This window comes from Zootoca vivipara, chromosome 16 (assembly GCF_965207765.1).
Source record: "Zootoca vivipara chromosome 16, rZooViv2.hap1.1, whole genome shotgun sequence".
NCBI lineage: Eukaryota > Metazoa > Chordata > Lepidosauria > Squamata > Lacertidae > Zootoca > Zootoca vivipara.
Genome location: NC_142599.1, coordinates 40912262 through 40929402, shown reverse-complemented (window position 1 = coordinate 40929402; position 17141 = coordinate 40912262). Strand labels below are relative to the sequence as shown.

Below are 17141 nucleotides of genomic sequence, written 5' to 3'. Positions count from 1 at the left end.
CCTGTGGCGAGGACCCCATAAGGAGTCTCGCCACGGCATTCTGCACCCGCTGGAGTTTCTGGGTCAGCTTCAAGGGCAGCCCCGCGTAGAGTGAATTACAATAATCAAGCCTGGAGGTGAATGTTGCATGGATCACAGTGGCAAGATCAGGGCGAGAGAAGTAAGGGACCAACTGCTTAATATGGCAGAGGTGGAAAAATGCTGTCTTTGTTGTAGCTGTAACCTGCACCTCCATAGAAAGGGAGGCATCAAAGATTACACCCAGAAAGAAGGTGTTGGCACTAATTGCGCCCCTCGAAGGGATCAGAGTTGGCCCCCCAGCCCCATGTAGTCCCGACCCAGCCAAAGGACCTCTGTCTTCGAAGGATTTAACTTCAACTGGCTCCCACACAGCCATCCAGCCACAGCTTCCAAGCACCTGATCAGTGTGTCTGGGGCCGAGTCGGGATGACCGTCCATCAAAAGATAAAGTTGGGTGTCATTAGCATACTGGTGGCAACTCAAACCAAAACTCTGGACAAGCTGGGCGAGGGGGCACATCAAGATGATAAAAAGCATCGGGGAGAGGATTGCGCCCTGAGGCACTCCACACCCCAAGGAGTGCCACGAGGACAACTCCTCCCCTAGTGCTACCCTCCGTCCCTGACTTGAAAGGAAAGAGCGAAGCCACTGTAGGACTGTGCCCTGAATCCCCATGTTGGCAAGGCGGTGGTCCAGAAGTTCGGAATCGACCATGTCATAGGCTGCTGACAGATCTAGTTCAGTTCAGTTCAGTTCAGTTTTATTACAGCAAAAGCCAGCAATACAAAGTACCATAATTCCAAACAAAAAATCAGCAAAAACATCACCAGAAGCAGAACAGTTACACAAAAGGAATTTGCAATGTACTGTATTATTCAATAGAAGAGATTTACGTTTCTTAATAGCTAAAGTGCAGAATTTGGCCACATCATATGATACTGGACTTGAGGAATCTTCCAGAAGGAATTTTCGTAAGATTTTGGAGGAGAATTTCAAATAATATTGTAAGGGTATAAATTTTGACAAAAGGGGTAAAATAAGTCAAGCTCGTTCTTCACTATAAAATTCACAGAATAAAAGGATGTGAGTGACAGATTCTTCCTTATTGGACATGCAAGGGCAGAGATGCTCATGAATTGGTCCCGCATAAATTTGCCGTACAGCACAGCTGAGGGCATTGCCTCAAAACGGGCTCCAGAAAAGGCCCATCTATAGGCTTCATTAGTGATGTTAGATAAGTAAGGGGCAGCTGCAAAGTTAGACATCTGTAATTCTCTGGGAGTAAGGCATCTTCTTGTCTAGAAGAATCAGCAGCCCTGACCCGCCTCGTCTGTTAGGGCGACCAGAGCTGTCTCGGTCCTGTGACCAGGGCGAAAACCGGACTGAAATGGATCCAGGGGCGATGTTTCATCCAGAAACCTACCAAGCTGTTCAGCAACTGCTCTCTCAATTACTGTACCCAGGTAGGCAGCAGGCAGGTTGGAATCAAAATGGTAACAATAGCCAACATTTAATAAAAAAAAGCATATACATTCTGGGGTGAAAATTCCAGTCTACTAATCCATTTTAGATTTTGCTAGGGAAATATAATCAAATGTTAATTTTTTACTTTCTTTTTAGCTGCTCCTTATTGTTCAGTTCTGGTCTCAAAATAATTATATAACATTTGGGGGAAAAGATGCAGCTCAGTATCCCAGCACTGGAGGTCAAGATGGAGAAGATCTCTACAGCTACCAGGTTTCTCCCTTTGGTGCTTAGATATGTTGGAACAAAAGACACCCAAACACTGCAAAACACCAACATGCTGAAAGTGATGAATTTGGCTTCGTTGAAAACGTCCGGCAGCTTCCGAGCAAAGAAAGCCACAATGAAGGTGACAAGAGCCAGCAGTCCCATGTAACCAAGAACATAGTAGAACATGTTGGCCAAGCCTTCATTGCATTCCACGATGATTTCGTCCGGCAGAGAGTGCATGTCCAGATCTGGGAAAGGAGGGTCACTACATAGCCAGACTACACAAATACTTGCTTGGATAAAGGAGCAGCCAAGAACGATAGAGATGGAAAATCTTTTCCCCACCCATTTCCTCATCTGGGATCCTGGCTTGGTGGCCACAAAAGCCAGAACCACAGTGAGGGTTTTTGCCAAGACAGAAGAAACGGCTACTGAGAAGATGACCCCGAAAGCAGTTTGTCTTAGAGTGCAGGTCCATATCTGAGGCTGGCCAATGAAAAGCAAAGAGCAGAGGAAGCAGAGCAGGAGGGAGATGAGCAGCGTGTAGGTGAGGTTCCGGTTGTTGGCTTTGACAATGGGAGTGTTCCGGTTTTGGATGATGATTCCAAGCACCAAGGCCGTGGTTGCCGAAAGAGTCAGACCCAAAAGAGCCAAGCTGATGCCAAAAGCTTCTCCAAAAGACAGGAAGTTTTCTCTTTTGGGAAGGCATTGGGTTTTCTCTTTGTTAGGATACTGGTCTTCTTGACAGTGTAAGTAATCACCCATATCTTGAAGGGGGAATAAATAAATCAGGCTTCCAGATACAGAGTTTTGGGTCTCGCTGAGGTACAATTATTTATAGTAAAGGATCAGGAAACTTTGAATGTTATTGTACTACGTTTCAATGCAATTTACAGTATACAAAATATGAAATATTACCTTTTCCAGGAAACTTTTAGACTATTAACCTGTTTCGTCTTTAGGGTAAGGTAAGAAGAAAAAGAAGAGGAGGAGGAGGAGTTTGGACTTGATACCCCACTTTATCACTACTTAAGGAGTCTCAAAGCGGCTAACATTCTCCTTTCCCTTCCTCCCCCACAACAAACACTCTGTGAGGTGAATGAGGCTGAGAAACTTCAGAGAAGTGTGACTAGCCCAAGGTCACCCAGCAGCTGCATGTGGAGGAGCGGGGAAACGAACCCGGTTCACGAGAGTACGAGTCCACTGCTCTTAACCACTATACCACACTGGTTCTCTAAGTTATTTTTTGAGTACTTAGGTTTCTTTCCAGTGGTTAATTAAATCAGACTTAACATCCAGTAGTTAAGTCCGATACACCTTGTCTAAATGATAAGCTCCATAATCCTTAAAGGGTTTATCTGTATTTACACACGCGTATGATTAAAGTGATGATATTCCAACTGAACTATTTAAAATTTTAAAAGATGATGCTGTTAAGGTGCTACACCCAATATGCCAGCAAGTTTGGAAAACTCAACTATGGCCAGAGGATTGGAGAAGATCAGTCTACATCCCAATTCCAAAGAAGGGCAGTGCCAAAGAATGCTCCAACTACCGCACAATTGCGCTCATTTCACACGCTAGCAAGGTTATGCTTAAAATTCTACAAGGCAGGCTTAGGCAGTATGTGGACCGAGAACTCCCAGAAGTGCAAGCTGGATTTCGAAAGGGCAGATGAACCAGAGACCAAATAGCAAACATGCGCTGGATTATGGAGAAAGCTAGAGAGTTCCAGAAAAACGTCTACTTCTGCTTCATTGACTATGCAAAAGCCTTTGACTGTGTCGACCACAGCAAACTATGGCAAGTTCTTAAAGAAATGGGAGTGCCTGATCACCTCATCTGTCTCCTGAGAAATCTCTATGTGGGACAAGAAGCTACAGTTAGAACTGGATATGGAACAACTGATTGGTTCAAAATTGGGAAAGGAGTACGACAAGGTTGTATATTGTCTCCCTGCTTATTTAACTTATATGCAGAATTCATCATGCGAAAGGCTGGACTAGATGAATCCCAAGCCGGAATTAAGATTGCCGGAAGAAATATCAACAACCTCAGATATGCAGATGACACAACCTTGATGGCAGAAAGCGAGGAGGAATTAAAGAACCTTTTAATGAGGGTGAAAGAGGAGAGCGCAAAATATGGTCTGAAGCTCAACATCAAAAAAACCAAGATCATGGCCACTGGTCCCATCACCTCCTGGCAAATAGAAGGGGAAGAAATGGAGGCAGTGAGAGATTTTACTTTCTTGGGCTCCTTGATCACTGCAGATGGTGACAGCAGTCACGAAATTAAAAGATGCCTGCTTCTTGGGAGAAAAGCAATGACAAACCTAGACAGCATCTTAAAAAGCAGAGACATCACCTTGCCGACAAAGGTCCGTATAGTTAAAGCTATGGTTTTCCCAGTAGTGATGTATGGAAGTGAGAGCTGGACCATAAAGAAGGCTGATCACCGAAGAATTGATGCTTTTGAATTATGGTGCTGGAGGAGACTCTTGAGAGTCCCATGGACTGCAAGAAGATCAAACCTATCCATTCTTAAGGAAATCAGCCCTGAGTGCTCCCTGGAAGGACAGATTGTGAAGCTGAGGCTCCAATACTTTGGCCACCTCATGAGAAGAGAAGAATCCTTGGAAAAGACCCTGATGTTGGGAAAGATTGAGGGCACTAGGAGAAGGGGATGACAGAGGACAAGATGGTTGGACAGTGTTCTCGAAGCTACGAACATGAGTTTGACCAAACTGCGCGAGGCAGTGCAAGACAGGAGTGCCTGGCGTGCTATGGTCCATGGGGTCACGAAGAGTCGGACACGACTAAACGACTAAACAACAACAACAACAACATGAAGGAATTCTCAAGTTATTGCTACATTTCATGTGGACATGGACTGGTGTGTTGACTGTGAATGACGAGAATGGAGACAGGTTTATACAGAGCATGGTTCCAAAATTTATCCTGAGAGGAATCTGCTTTGATTTCATAGAAAGATTTCCAACAATTACTTATTCTAGTGGTTTTACAGACATGGTTACAGATGGGCTCAAGACATTTAATATTGCCATGAGAAGTACTGTCAATGTGTTGCTCACTCATGGTGAAATTGATTCCATGCCACTTTTGAGAGAATTTCCTGACATGCCAAAATATGAAGATATACCAATGAAGGCTAAAGGGAAAGTTTGGATCATGACAGCCCAGATGGATTTCACATCACTTCCCTTTCAAAGAGATCAGGACATTGATTTCCTCCATGGTGCTCTATCCTTCGCAATTCACTCAGTCTAGGGATTCCAGGAATTTTTTCAGTCGAGAAATCCTATCTTGGAAAAAGAAGATGGCTTTATGAAGGTATACTGGGAAAAGGTATTTGAGTGTTATTTCCCTGACTCTGAGGGAAATATGCAGGATGGCAATATCTGCACTGGGGGGGAGAAGCTGGAGACTCTTCCGGGGTCTATTTTTCAAACGAGCATGACTGGCCATAGCTACAGCATCTACAATGCAGTCTATGCTGTGGCACATGCCTTGCATGCTGTTCATTCATCTCAGTTCAAACTCAGAACAATCATGGATGGAGGGTGGCTGAAGTTTTGGAATCAACAGGTGTGGAAGGTAATATCAGGAGCGCAATAATGCAGGAATGCTCACCATACTCTTGGAAATAATAAAAAAGGAAGAATCCAGAGTGTTTGAAAAGCTTTGTTCTTACCAACAGTGGTTAGCATCTCCCCCTCCCCCATATAATAATTTTTATTAATTTTTACATATATTATCATTTCATCATATTATATTTTCATTAATACACTTTTTGGCTCCAACGAGCCTACGACTTGCCTCCTTCTCGACTAGTGGTCTGCCACCTTAAATTTTGTTTCTTGCATTTTACTCTATTTCCTAATTGTGTTATATCTTCACCTAACATTTTAACTTACTCAACCTGAATAGGTTATTATTATTATTATTATTATTATTATTATTATTATTATTATTATTATTTAGCATCTAAAGACCAAATTACATGTCGTGTTCAAAACGTGATTCACTGTTTTATGAATCTGTTTTACATCTGTCAATAGGGACCTCAGTGAGGACTCATACTGCATGGGGAGAGGCCTTTCATCTCACTAACAGGAGATTGCAACAGGGGTTTTATTGAATGCCAAATGGCAGCTGCTGAAGAATGGTCTGTGTCCTTTGTATAATTGTTTCTCATGAAAAGATGCATCATATAAAATCTTGCTGAAATTGAGCAAAGTCCCAATTGAGCAGCAGCAGCAGCAGCAGCAGCAGCAGCAGCAGCAGCAGCAGCAGCAGCAGCAGCAGCAGCAGCAGCAGCAATATAATAAACTAAGAAAGCATATACACTGGCCCCTCGACTTACGAATTACTCAACATCCGTAGGTTTCAACTGACGAACGTGACAAAAGAATTTTTTAATGAATTTTTCTACATCCCAACGGAAACTGTTGGAGGCTTTAAATGCGGTTTTTTCGACTTACAAATTTTTACATGCAGTTTTTTTTACTTACAAATTTTTCCGAATATTTTTTTCCTATGGGAAGCCGCATTTCGACTTCCGAACTAATTCGGAATGGATTAAGTTCATAAGTCGAGGGACCACTGTACAGAAGGTAAATTGTCTGCCTTCTCTTACTTGAGGACACAAGAAGATCCTGCTGGGTCAGGCTAATGACCCATCTGCTCCAACATCTTCTCACAATGTCCAACCAGAATGCCCATAGGACCTGACTGCAACAGTGCTCACCCCAATTTTGATTCCTAGCAAATGGCAATCAGAGGCATCCTGCCTTCAACCATGGAAGCAGAACATGGACATGATGGCTAGCAGCCATTGACAGTCTTCAGTTGGTGGACTTCATTATAGCTTATGGGAGCTTAACCCTACTTTTTTCTAAACAAAAATATAGTAACAAGCCTTACTTGTTCATAAGATGTGAAGGCTGCTTGAAAGACATTAACCCTTCCTTCTTTTTCTTGTGCTGCTTGGCTGTTATGCATCTTTTTGATATAGTAGTAGTAGTAGTAGTAATAATAATAATAATAATAGTAATAATAAATAATTTATTTATACCCCGCCCTCCCCAGCCAAGACCAGGCTCAGGGCAGCTATCACGGGATATAAACAATTGATTAAAATACAGCTTAAAAACAAGATTAAATACATTAAAATGCATGGAATGGAATAATGGTGATGACAAAGAAGATGGTGGAGATGTGGGGCATTTAGTGCTTGATAACCACAAAAGGGACCCAGGTCGCACTGTGGGCTAAACCACAGAGTCTAGGGCTTACAAATACAAAGCTGTTGTATGTGTGTTTTATTTATATCCCACAGCAACCCCCTGGGCCTTCAACATTTCACCTTTAAGAAACTATCACCCATCTTGGACTCCTTTCTCTCTCTTTGAGTATTTCTGACCATGGGCTCTCAAATAGTAGCTCCTTAAATTTTTTGAAATAGGCTTTCTTAAAGTCCAGAGTGCAGGTCTCACTGCACTCAGCCTTCCATTGCCTATATATCATGAAACCCAGGAGGAGATGATCACTTCCTCCCAAGTTACTTAGTACTTCTACTTCATCAACCAATGTCCAAGATAGAAGTTCCCCTTGTGGCTTCTTCCACCTTCTGGGAAATTAAATGTGCATTATTATATGTAGAGGTAGGAACAAAGTTGCTACTACAGAGGTCTGAGACTGAATTCTGATTCAGAAAAGAAGTTTCATATCTCTTCCATTCATTATGATGTGGAAATTACAAAGTGATTATACCCCCCCCCCCCGGCTTTTTCAGAACTGGATGAAATTTCCAGGGATAGTATCCCCTTCTGAGTGGAATCCACAACTAGCTTCCACACCTACTATCTCTGTGTACAGTATCCTGTATATATAATTGCATAAGGAAGACAGAGATAGGTTTGTTATACATCTACCTAGCATCCATCTTTCTACATTTTGTAAAATTAATATTGGCTACCCCAAGTATCTGCTTAGTGATTATTATTATTTCTTTATTCTTGCTTCCATATTCTTGCTTTCCATATTAAGGCTTCCATATTTCAAACCTTATGTTTTCTTTTCCAGACATGGACAATTTTTTGCAATGTCCAGAGGATCAGTATCCAAATCATGCCCAGGATTCATGCATTCCAAAAGTCCTGACTTTCCTGTCTTGTGAAGAAGCTTTGGGGATGACTTTGGCAATATTGGCTCTTTCCTTTTCATTCATTGCAGCTTTAGTGCTTGGCATCTTTGTTAAGCACCAGGACACTCCCATTGTCAAAGCCAACAACCGGAATCTCACCTACACTCTCCTCATTTTCCTCCTGCTCTCCTTCCTTTGTGCTTTGCTGTTCATTGGCCAACCCAAAACGCTGACATGCCTTCTCCGACAAACTGCTTTTGGCATTATCTTCACGGTAGCTGTGTCTTGTGTTCTGGCCAAGACCACCATTGTAGTTCTAGCTTTCATGGCCACCATGCCTGGATCCAGAATGAGGAAATGGTTGGGGAAGAGACTGGCTGTTTCCATTGTTCTTGGCTCCTCCCTGATTCAAACCACTATTTGTACGGTGTGGCTCTCAACCTCCACCCCATTCCCAGATTTCAACATGCACTCAGTTGTTGAAGAAATTATACTAGAATGTAATGAGGGCTCAGTTACCATGTTTTATTGTGTCTTGGGTTTCATGGGTTTGCTTGCTACTGTCAGCTTCTGTGTTGCTTTCCTAGCCCGTAAATTGCCTGATAGTTTTAATGAAGCCAAGTTTATCACCTTCAGTATGCTGGTTTTTTGCAGTGTTTGGTTGACCTTTGTCCCAACCTATCTCAGCACAAGGGGGAAATATATGGTTGCCGTGGAGATTTTCTCCATCTTGGCCTCCAGTGCTGGGTTACTGAGTTGTATCTTTTCTCCAAAGCTTTATATCATTGTGTTGAGACCTGAGTTGAACAACAAGGAACAGCTAAGAAGAACAAAACAATGAAATGTTCTAAATTATTTGGCCCTGGTCCATTTTAAATTAGAAATGTGTAAGTAACAGGAATTTTTATTTTCTAATTGTTGCAACTTGCTGTAACTTCATGATGAAGGGTGGGTGATTAACTTTAAAAATAAAATACACCTGCAGGGTGAGTAGTAGAGGGAGAGTCACCCCTCTGGTCTCCTCCTAGGCTTTGTCCCCTTCATCAAGACAGAGCCCATGTGCCAGACATCTTATCAGTGTGCAGTGACACCACAAACAAGGACCAAATGTGGTTTTTCATTTTGATTCTAAAACATTCAAGTTTTGAAAAAATGGGCCCATTTGGAACTTCTGCAAAAGTTGAATCCACCTCAGTTCAAACTAGTTCAAACTAGATACATGCCTGTGTTGTTTTTCTTTTTAAGACCTCAGTTGTGAACCCACCTGTAACTATAACAAGTTGAAACTTCCTCCCACTGAGGATTGCCCAGAGAAGACTTCAGCTGATATGTGAAAAACATGTTTTCTTTTGCAATATAATTGCAGAGAAATAATGAATCAGATTAACTTCCTACCAGAGCTGCAATTATCAAATTAATCATCATTATTTCTACTTCTTCCCCCTATCCTTGAGAATGACTACTGGTCACATGCAAAATAACAATCAAAGACTAAGGGATGTTATTAATATCTATGTGTCACTCAGAGCTGGGCATATAGACACAGCTCTGAATGGCAACCTATTCTTTATTGAAGCACGTTTGGATTTGTGAACGCACACACAGAGATTATTGTTTGCCTTTGAATCAGCTGGGTAAGTGATCATTCAAACTCAGCTGAATAAAAATCACGGAGCAGAAGGCTAGGCATCTACCATAACACTCTCTGCAAGATGGTAGTATTTCGGGTGATGGTGTTCCTACTGCTATCCCAGGGGATATGCATGCTTGCTCCTGTTCCTCAATGTTCTATCAAAGAACCTGTTCCTATTATTCACAAATATTATCAGTCGGGAGACCTCATCATTGCTGGCATTATTTCTCAGATCTACATATCTTCAAGCACTATATCCTTTGAAAAACACCCAGCTCAAGAACTTTCTGATGAACACATGTATGTTGCTTTAAAGCCATATCATATTGTTTTAATGATACTCTTCCCAGACATGCTGCTCTTTTGTACGAGATTTGAGAGCAAACTGTTGGAAGTGTCTGTTGCTTTATTGATTGTCTTTAGAGTCAGTCAGCTAATTTTGGGGATTATTATTCTGGATATCTGAAATCTCAACCCCTCTTTGTGACATGAGGATGAGCAAACTACAGATTAATCATTTTCTCATTACGTAGTAGTCTGACCAGCATATTGCTTTCCATTGTGCTTTATAGAGATGGTCACTATCTCTCCATTTTGATGCTAAATGTTAGGGACTTTCCTTGGAACTGATATAAAGAGGGATACTATATGTAATGTCTTGAGTTTCAATGAAATATTTCAGGGTTTGTTCAACAACATTACAGGCATTATAGCTGTAGTGGGAGTTGCTGATTTCCAAGAATTTTGGAAGAGTGATGCTCTGAGGAGTCTTGATGAATGAATATATTTTTCCAGGATTAACTGTTTCTGAAGCTTGGAGTTTCAGGAGGGCAATGGGAATAGCATTAGGGAGTCTAGCTTACTTGATCTGTTCCGTTTCACATGGTCAGATCAGAAGAATCTTTATTTGCAGCAGCAACTAGCCACAGCAATAAAGTAAGATATACTGAAGATAGAGATAAAAACTTAAATATACAAAATACATTTTAGAGATTTACATCAATAATCAAAAAATGGATCTTAATCTCATTGCCTCCCCTAAAAACCTTGCAGTTTTTGCTGTTGAATGAAGTGGCATGCCTGGATAGGGCTTAAGGTGTAGGCACGAATGCAGCCATGGAAAGACAGGTCAGAGTATAAGATAATGTCGTCTTAATTCCCATCGGCCTGTATAGTTGTGCTGCAAATTTCTATTGCTGCTGCTGTTTCTGTTTGCAACACAATGACTATGTTTGTAAATGAGATGATGTTTGACGTTGGAGGTCCTTGTTTTACAATCAGCTCCTGTTTATACTACTTTTGACCTTGGCCTTAAAAACTATTCATGTGCAATACATTAATTAAACATACGCTGAACTGAAATGTTGTGAATGTGATGAACTGAAGCCGATGGTATAAATGTAACACATGACTCTTACTATATGGCACTTGATAAAGGGTCCTGACTCAGAACTACCAGCACATCCTGGCCTTGGCATTTGCTGTGAAGGAGATCAATGCAAACACCCAAATCTTGCGCAATGTCACCCTTGGATTCCACATCTATAACAGTCATTTCAGTGCCAGCTGGACCTATCAAGCCTCCATCGAACTACTCTCCAGACGGGCCAAGTTCATCCCTAACTACAAGTGTGATGTTGAGAATACTCCAGTAGGAGTCATCGGGGGCCCAAACTCTGATATCTGTCTTCACATGGCAACTATCCTGTGCATGTACAAGATGCCACAAGTAAGATGTGTGTGTGAAGCACCTCTAAGTTGAAGAAGTCATTTGAATGCCATTCACCTCCATCTTGATGCTTCTTGCAGGCTGGAATAGAAAGACACATTCAGAATATTATTGAAATAAAGTAAACCTTGTAGTCTACCTACCTACCTACCTACCATATCTATCTATCATCTATCTATCTATCTATCATCTATATCTATCTATCTACAAAAATGGACAAGGTCTCATGCCTCAGTGACTCAAGATAATAACCTACTCCTTGTCCTTCTTTGCTGGAGCCTTAGCTAAATTTTCCCAGGCCACCTAAATATAGCATGAATTCCATTCCAGAGATCCATAGCTGCCAAGTCTCCCGTATTCCCCAGGAAACCCCCGTTTTTCCAGCCATTCCCAGCTGGAAAAATGGATTTTTTTTGTTTTCCCCCGGTTTACTTACCGACTGGGGGAGGCTCCTTCTGCGCATGTCTGGAGTCTCTGGACATGCACAGAAGCAATTTCTGGCGCGGTGGCCATTTTGGAACTGGGCGGAGCATGCTCAGAAGCAATTTTTGATGCTGCTCTGCCCAGTTCCAAAATGGCGGCAGCGCTACTTCCGGTCTGCCGATCCCTTATTTTTCTGGCAGGAACTTGGCAGGTATGGAGATCTTTTACCCATCTAATATATTGAATGTGAAAGCTTTTTCTACCTTATATAGCTATGTAGCCACCAGAGTCATATTTAAATGTGTGACAAGGTTTACAAGAAAAAAACCAGAAAACTTTGCTGAACATTGTATAATTTTCTTCTTTATGATCAGCCAAATCTCTGCCTGGTGTGCTAGATTTCAGTAACATCTGAGTGGAACCCCAATATTTGTAAAAGTTCATTTGTTATTGTTAAAAATTAAGAAATTATTTCATCTATAATGTACAAAATCTCCAAGAGATAAAATATTGAATGTCTTCAATAACCCACTCATTCTTCCGATAGCTGCCCTGTAAACAATAGGAATAAGAACTGGCACACCAATGGGAAAGACAGTTTGCAAATAGCAGAAGACTATGCCTTGACCTACTTAGTTATCACTAAGGGGTCACGAAGAGTCGGACACGACTAAACGACTAAACAACAACAATGCCTTGACCTACTTAGTTATCACCTTCATCTGAGCTTAGCAGTTGTGTGGGGTTAGAAGGGAAGCTCTTGGGTATTTTTGCGGGGGAAATGGCTGGGTGGTGGTGGGTGAGAAATGGATTTCTAAGATTATATACCTGATTCATTACATCCATGTCAATATTTCTTTATAGATATTTAGTACTGGATTTGTTTTGGTATTCAAGGATAAAACAATTTTTTTTGGGGGGGGCACAATTTGCCATGTCTCTATACTCACAAAGCAGCAAATGCTTCTCTTCTCATACCTTTTCAAATCTAGCTCATATATGGCTCTTCTCCAGTCATGAATGACGAAACTCAAGCGGTTTTCTTCCACCAGATGTTCCCAAATGGTGCCTTTCATTACAAGGGAATTCTCCACCTACTTCTGCATTTCTCATGGACGTGGATTGGAGTTGTTTCCCAGGTTGATAACAATACAGAGAGGTTTACAGAGATCATAATTCCTCTGCTTTCCCAGGGTGGCATCTGCTTTGACTTCATAGAAAAAATCCCCAAAATAACTTCTTCCAGTGGCTTTGGAGACATGGTAGGAGAGGGTTTAAAGACACTAAATGTTATTATGTCAAGTACTGCCCATGTTGTGCTTCTGCATGGAGAAATTCAGACCATGACGCTTTTTAGAGTAATGCCCCCAATTGCAGAAATGGGGAATATGCCATTGATGACAAGAGCTATAATTTGGGTTATGACAGCCCAGATGGATTTCACATCCTTCCCCTTCCTAAGAAATTGGGACATAGATTATCTCCATGGTGCTTTGTCCCTTTTAATTCATTCAAAGGAGGTGCTACATTTCCACACATTTCTTCAGAACAGAACCCCTGCTTCAGAAGAAGAAGATGGCTTCATCAGGGAGTTCTGGGAAGAATCATTTGAGTGTTCATTTCCCAGTTCTGCAGCACACAAGATGGACAGGAAAAGGTGTTCTGGGAATGAGAGGCTGGAGATGCTTCCTGTTTCTGTGTTTGAAATGGGCATGACTGCTCATAGTTACAGCGTCTACAATGCAGTCTATGCAATAGCACACAGTGTGCATGCCAGCTATTTATCACAATTCAAATACAAAGGAATGTCATATGGTGGAAGGTGGAAGCTTCTGAAAGCACAACAGTGGCAGGTAATGGCCTGATCAGATGAAAGATACCACCACATATTTTATTCAACAGCATCCCTTAGATGGTTCAGAAACTTATTAACTTATTTATTAAGGATAGAGTTTTGGCACCCAAATGGTGGTGGAAGAAAGAACTTCTCAAAAGAATCCCCTGCCCATTGCAAGTCATAAAAAGCTGAACAGTGGTTTGACTATAACTAGTGATGGTAAAGCTGTGTAATGGAACTATTTTATAGCACATAATCAATTTATGTGTGTTTTGTGGGAGGTAGTTGTCAGAAATAGTGAGGAGAGTTCTATCAGCTTCCCATCCCTTTGCTTTATAATGTATTTCGACCATCACAACAAGTGTTGTCTGTACTTCCATGAACAGCCTGGAAGTCACAATTTCCCCCCAAAATGACTAATTTAGAGGAATAATTTATCATCATATGGTATCATCCCAGAGGCATTGTTGGGTAAAAATGGAGCTCATCTGGAATTTTAGGCGATTAATTGTTACTTTTTATACTATTGGCCTATAAAGATTTTCAAGGGAACACAATCTGAACACTCCAAGTAAAATATTTTATCACCACATTTCATAGTTTCATGTTTTGCATGTTTACACAATTATGATTCCTCTTCCTCATCATTTAGCTCCACCACATTCTCAGAAGTATTTCATTTAACAGCAGTGTGGGGGAAATGGTGTCCTTTGATCAAAATGGGGAATTGGCTGCTGGCTTTGACATTATAAACTGGGTCACATTCCCAAACCAGACCTTCTTCAGAGTTAAAGTTGGAAAGATAGACCCTCTGACTCTCCAAGATAAGAAAGATGCTGTGACCTCCCTGGACAAAGTCTTTACCATTCATGAGGATCTCATCTTATGGCCCAAACAGTTTAACCAGGTGCAGTCCTTGCATATTTCAGGCTGTGTCGATTACCGTAATTTCCTCAATATTCAAGATGTGGGTTATCTAGATACTCAAATGGTTGTAGTTCAATGTTCTTGAAATTTTGAGGTCCCCAGTGAAATCATGCTTTTGAACGAATACATTCACCTTACAGAATGCTGAAATTTCATTACTATGCAATGTCCTTTTAATTGTTCTAGTTGAAGGTTGCTGGTAGTAGATAAAAATTGATGACTGTTCAATCACCCATCTAAAGCCATCCTGGACTCTCACTGGTGTGGCAGAAGAGCGCTTTTGCAATCCTTTATCCTTTCAATGTTCTCCTCTTTCATGGTAGAGAGTTAGATGAGTTCCTATGCTGGTATAAATCTCAGTTCAATTTGGGGATATTTCAGAGGATGAAGTTGACTTTTAATTCTTTGTGTCAAATCCATTTCCTTATCTTTCCTGTCACATCTCTCAATGGCCCAGACATGCCCTCTGACTTCCTAGTGCCCTCTGGAAGCCATTTCTTAAATGGATACAGAAGACTGAGATAAAATTTCCAAATTATAATATCTCAATGTAAGCACATTGTTCTTTCTTTTATGCACAGTCACAGCCACTTTCCATGTGCAATGACCACTGCCATCCAGGTTATAGTAGGACCAAGAAAGAAGGGGAACCATTTTGCTGCTACGATTGCTTTCCATGTCCAGAGGGGAAGATCTCAAACCAGAAAGGTAAGAAATTTAATATAAGTAATTGATCTAATCAAATTGAACAGCTATGACCTTGCTTATTCACACCAGTTTTTAACAGCAAACATTATCCAATGACCACCCTTCCTCTGTACAAGACAACATAGCACATCATCACCCCATCGTATGATGGTTCAAGGAGATGTGCAACTCCAGTTTTCAAAATGTGGATTTTTTTCTGCTTCAAGAAGTGCTTAACTCCTTGGTGGACAAGTCTGCTTACCTCCTTTTAGGGGTGTGGTGGTTTTGTGGGAAAGCCAGCACCCCCCACTGCCAATGATACTGGGCTATATGTTGGGGTCTGATCTTTGTCAGAGCATGAGTTTCGGCTCACACTCCTGGCTTGAAATCTTGCTCCACGTCAGCCTGCCGAATTGGCCAATGGGAGGCTGGTGCGAAGGGATGGGGTCTCTAGGGTTGGACTTGAGGGAACAACCAGGTCTGCACCCAGGGGATTTAAACCAGCCTGTGCCAGCCCACAACACCAAGCTCTTCTTCATTGCATCAACCCACTCACCCACTCCTGGAATTTTGCATTTGCTCATTGAATTGACATTGCTATTACTGTGGTTGTTGTTGTATTCTTCAATCAGGCTTTGGGCTGCCTGACATACAGTGCCCTTTTAAATGAACAGTGAATGGGGGATTATTAATTTGTATTATTATTATTATTATTATTATTATTATTACTATTATCATCAATGCCAGACGTCACTAACCTGTTGCCTTCCAGATGATTTCAACTACAACTCTCATTGGTCAAAAGCTGAAAAGCTGTGCTTGCTGGGGTTGATGGAGGTCGTAGTTGAAAGCATTTCAATGCATGAGGTTGATGAAGACTTGACTATATAATATTGATCTCCCTACAAGCACATATGACTAGAAGACATGATCTGCTGCAACACATGAATGGATTACTTTTAGACACACATTGTGCATGGATAAGATTATTATTTTTTCCTTTCCTTTTCCAGACATGGACGACTGTTTAGAATGCCCTGGAGATCAATATGCAAACAATGAACAGGATGGCTGCCTCCCCAAAGACAAAACATTCTTGTCTTATGGAGAACCATTGGGGATCAGTTTGGCCACATTTTCCCTCTTCTTTTCCTTCATCACAGCTTTGGTGCTTCAAATATTCATGAAGCACAGAGATACTCCCATAGTTAAAGCCAACAACCGCAACCTAACTTATATTCTCCTCGTTTTCCTCTTGCTCTCCTTCCTTTGTGCTCTGCTCTTCATCGGCCAGCCTGAGGAAGTGACCTGCCTCCTTCGACAAACTGCTTTTGGAATGATCTTCTCAGTGGCAATTTCTTGCATATTGGCCAAAACTGCCATTGTGGTTCTAGCTTTCATGGCCACCAAGCCAGGGTCCCGAATGAGGAAGTGGGTAGAGAAGCCATTGGGCACATCAATTGTTTTTTCCTCCTTCCTTATGCAAGTGACAATTTGTACTGTGTGGCTGGCAACCTCTCCCCCATTTCCAGACGTTGACATGCACTCAATGACTGAAGAAATAATACTAGAATGTAATGAAGGCTCCACTCTTATGTTTTATTGTGTCCTGGGATTCATGGGTTTGCTGGCCATTGTGAGCTTCACGGTGGCTTTCCTAGCCAGGAAGCTGCCTGACAGTTTCAATGAAGCCAAATTCATCACCTTCAGCATGTTGGTCTTTTGTAGTGTGTGGCTCTCCTTCGTTCCAACCTACTTGAGCACCAAGGGCAAATACATGGTGGCTGTGGAGGTCTTCTCCATCTTGGCCTCCAGTTTTGGGTTACTGGGCTGCATCTTTTCCCCCAAGTGCTATCTTATTTTACTGAGGCCTGAGCTGAACAGCAGGGAGCAGCTAATAAGAAGACAGTTTTAAATAATCCAGAAGTCTGAATCATGCTCGTAATTTATGTTATTGTTATTTTGTTTACATGTACCCTGTT

General features: G+C 41.6%; 2 protein-coding genes across 2 annotated transcripts; both read left to right on the top strand.

Annotated features, from left to right (window-relative positions):
- The first annotated feature begins 7864 nt into the window (after positions 1–7864).
- LOC118077990 (vomeronasal type-2 receptor 26-like) lies at positions 7865–8764 on the top strand. Its single transcript, XM_035101707.2, has one exon. The coding sequence runs from the start codon at positions 7865–7867 to the stop codon at positions 8762–8764; it is 900 nt and encodes a 299-aa protein (XP_034957598.2).
- Positions 8765–9635: 871 nt separating this feature from the next.
- LOC118077991 (vomeronasal type-2 receptor 26-like) lies at positions 9636–17074 on the top strand. The gene is made up of 6 exons (XM_088659953.1): positions 9636–9856; positions 11108–11285; positions 12701–13561; positions 14198–14452; positions 15054–15180; positions 16173–17074. The coding sequence occupies exons 1-6, from the start codon at positions 9636–9638 to the stop codon at positions 17072–17074; spliced, it is 2544 nt and encodes an 847-aa protein (XP_088516079.1).
- Positions 17075–17141: the final 67 nt, after the last annotated feature.

Coding starts and splice junctions, on each gene's coding strand:
- LOC118077990 (XM_035101707.2), top strand. CDS start 7,865: ATGGACAATTTTTTGCAATGTCCAGAGGATCAGTATCCAAATCATGCC.
- LOC118077991 (XM_088659953.1), top strand. CDS start 9,636: ATGGTAGTATTTCGGGTGATGGTGTTCCTACTGCTATCCCAGGGGATA. Junction 11,286..12,700: donor GCATGTACAAGATGCCACAA/GTAAGATGTGTG, acceptor TTTCAAATCTAG/CTCATATATGGCTCTTCTCC. Junction 13,562..14,197: donor TGAAAGCACAACAGTGGCAG/GTAATGGCCTGA, acceptor CTCATCATTTAG/CTCCACCACATTCTCAGAAG.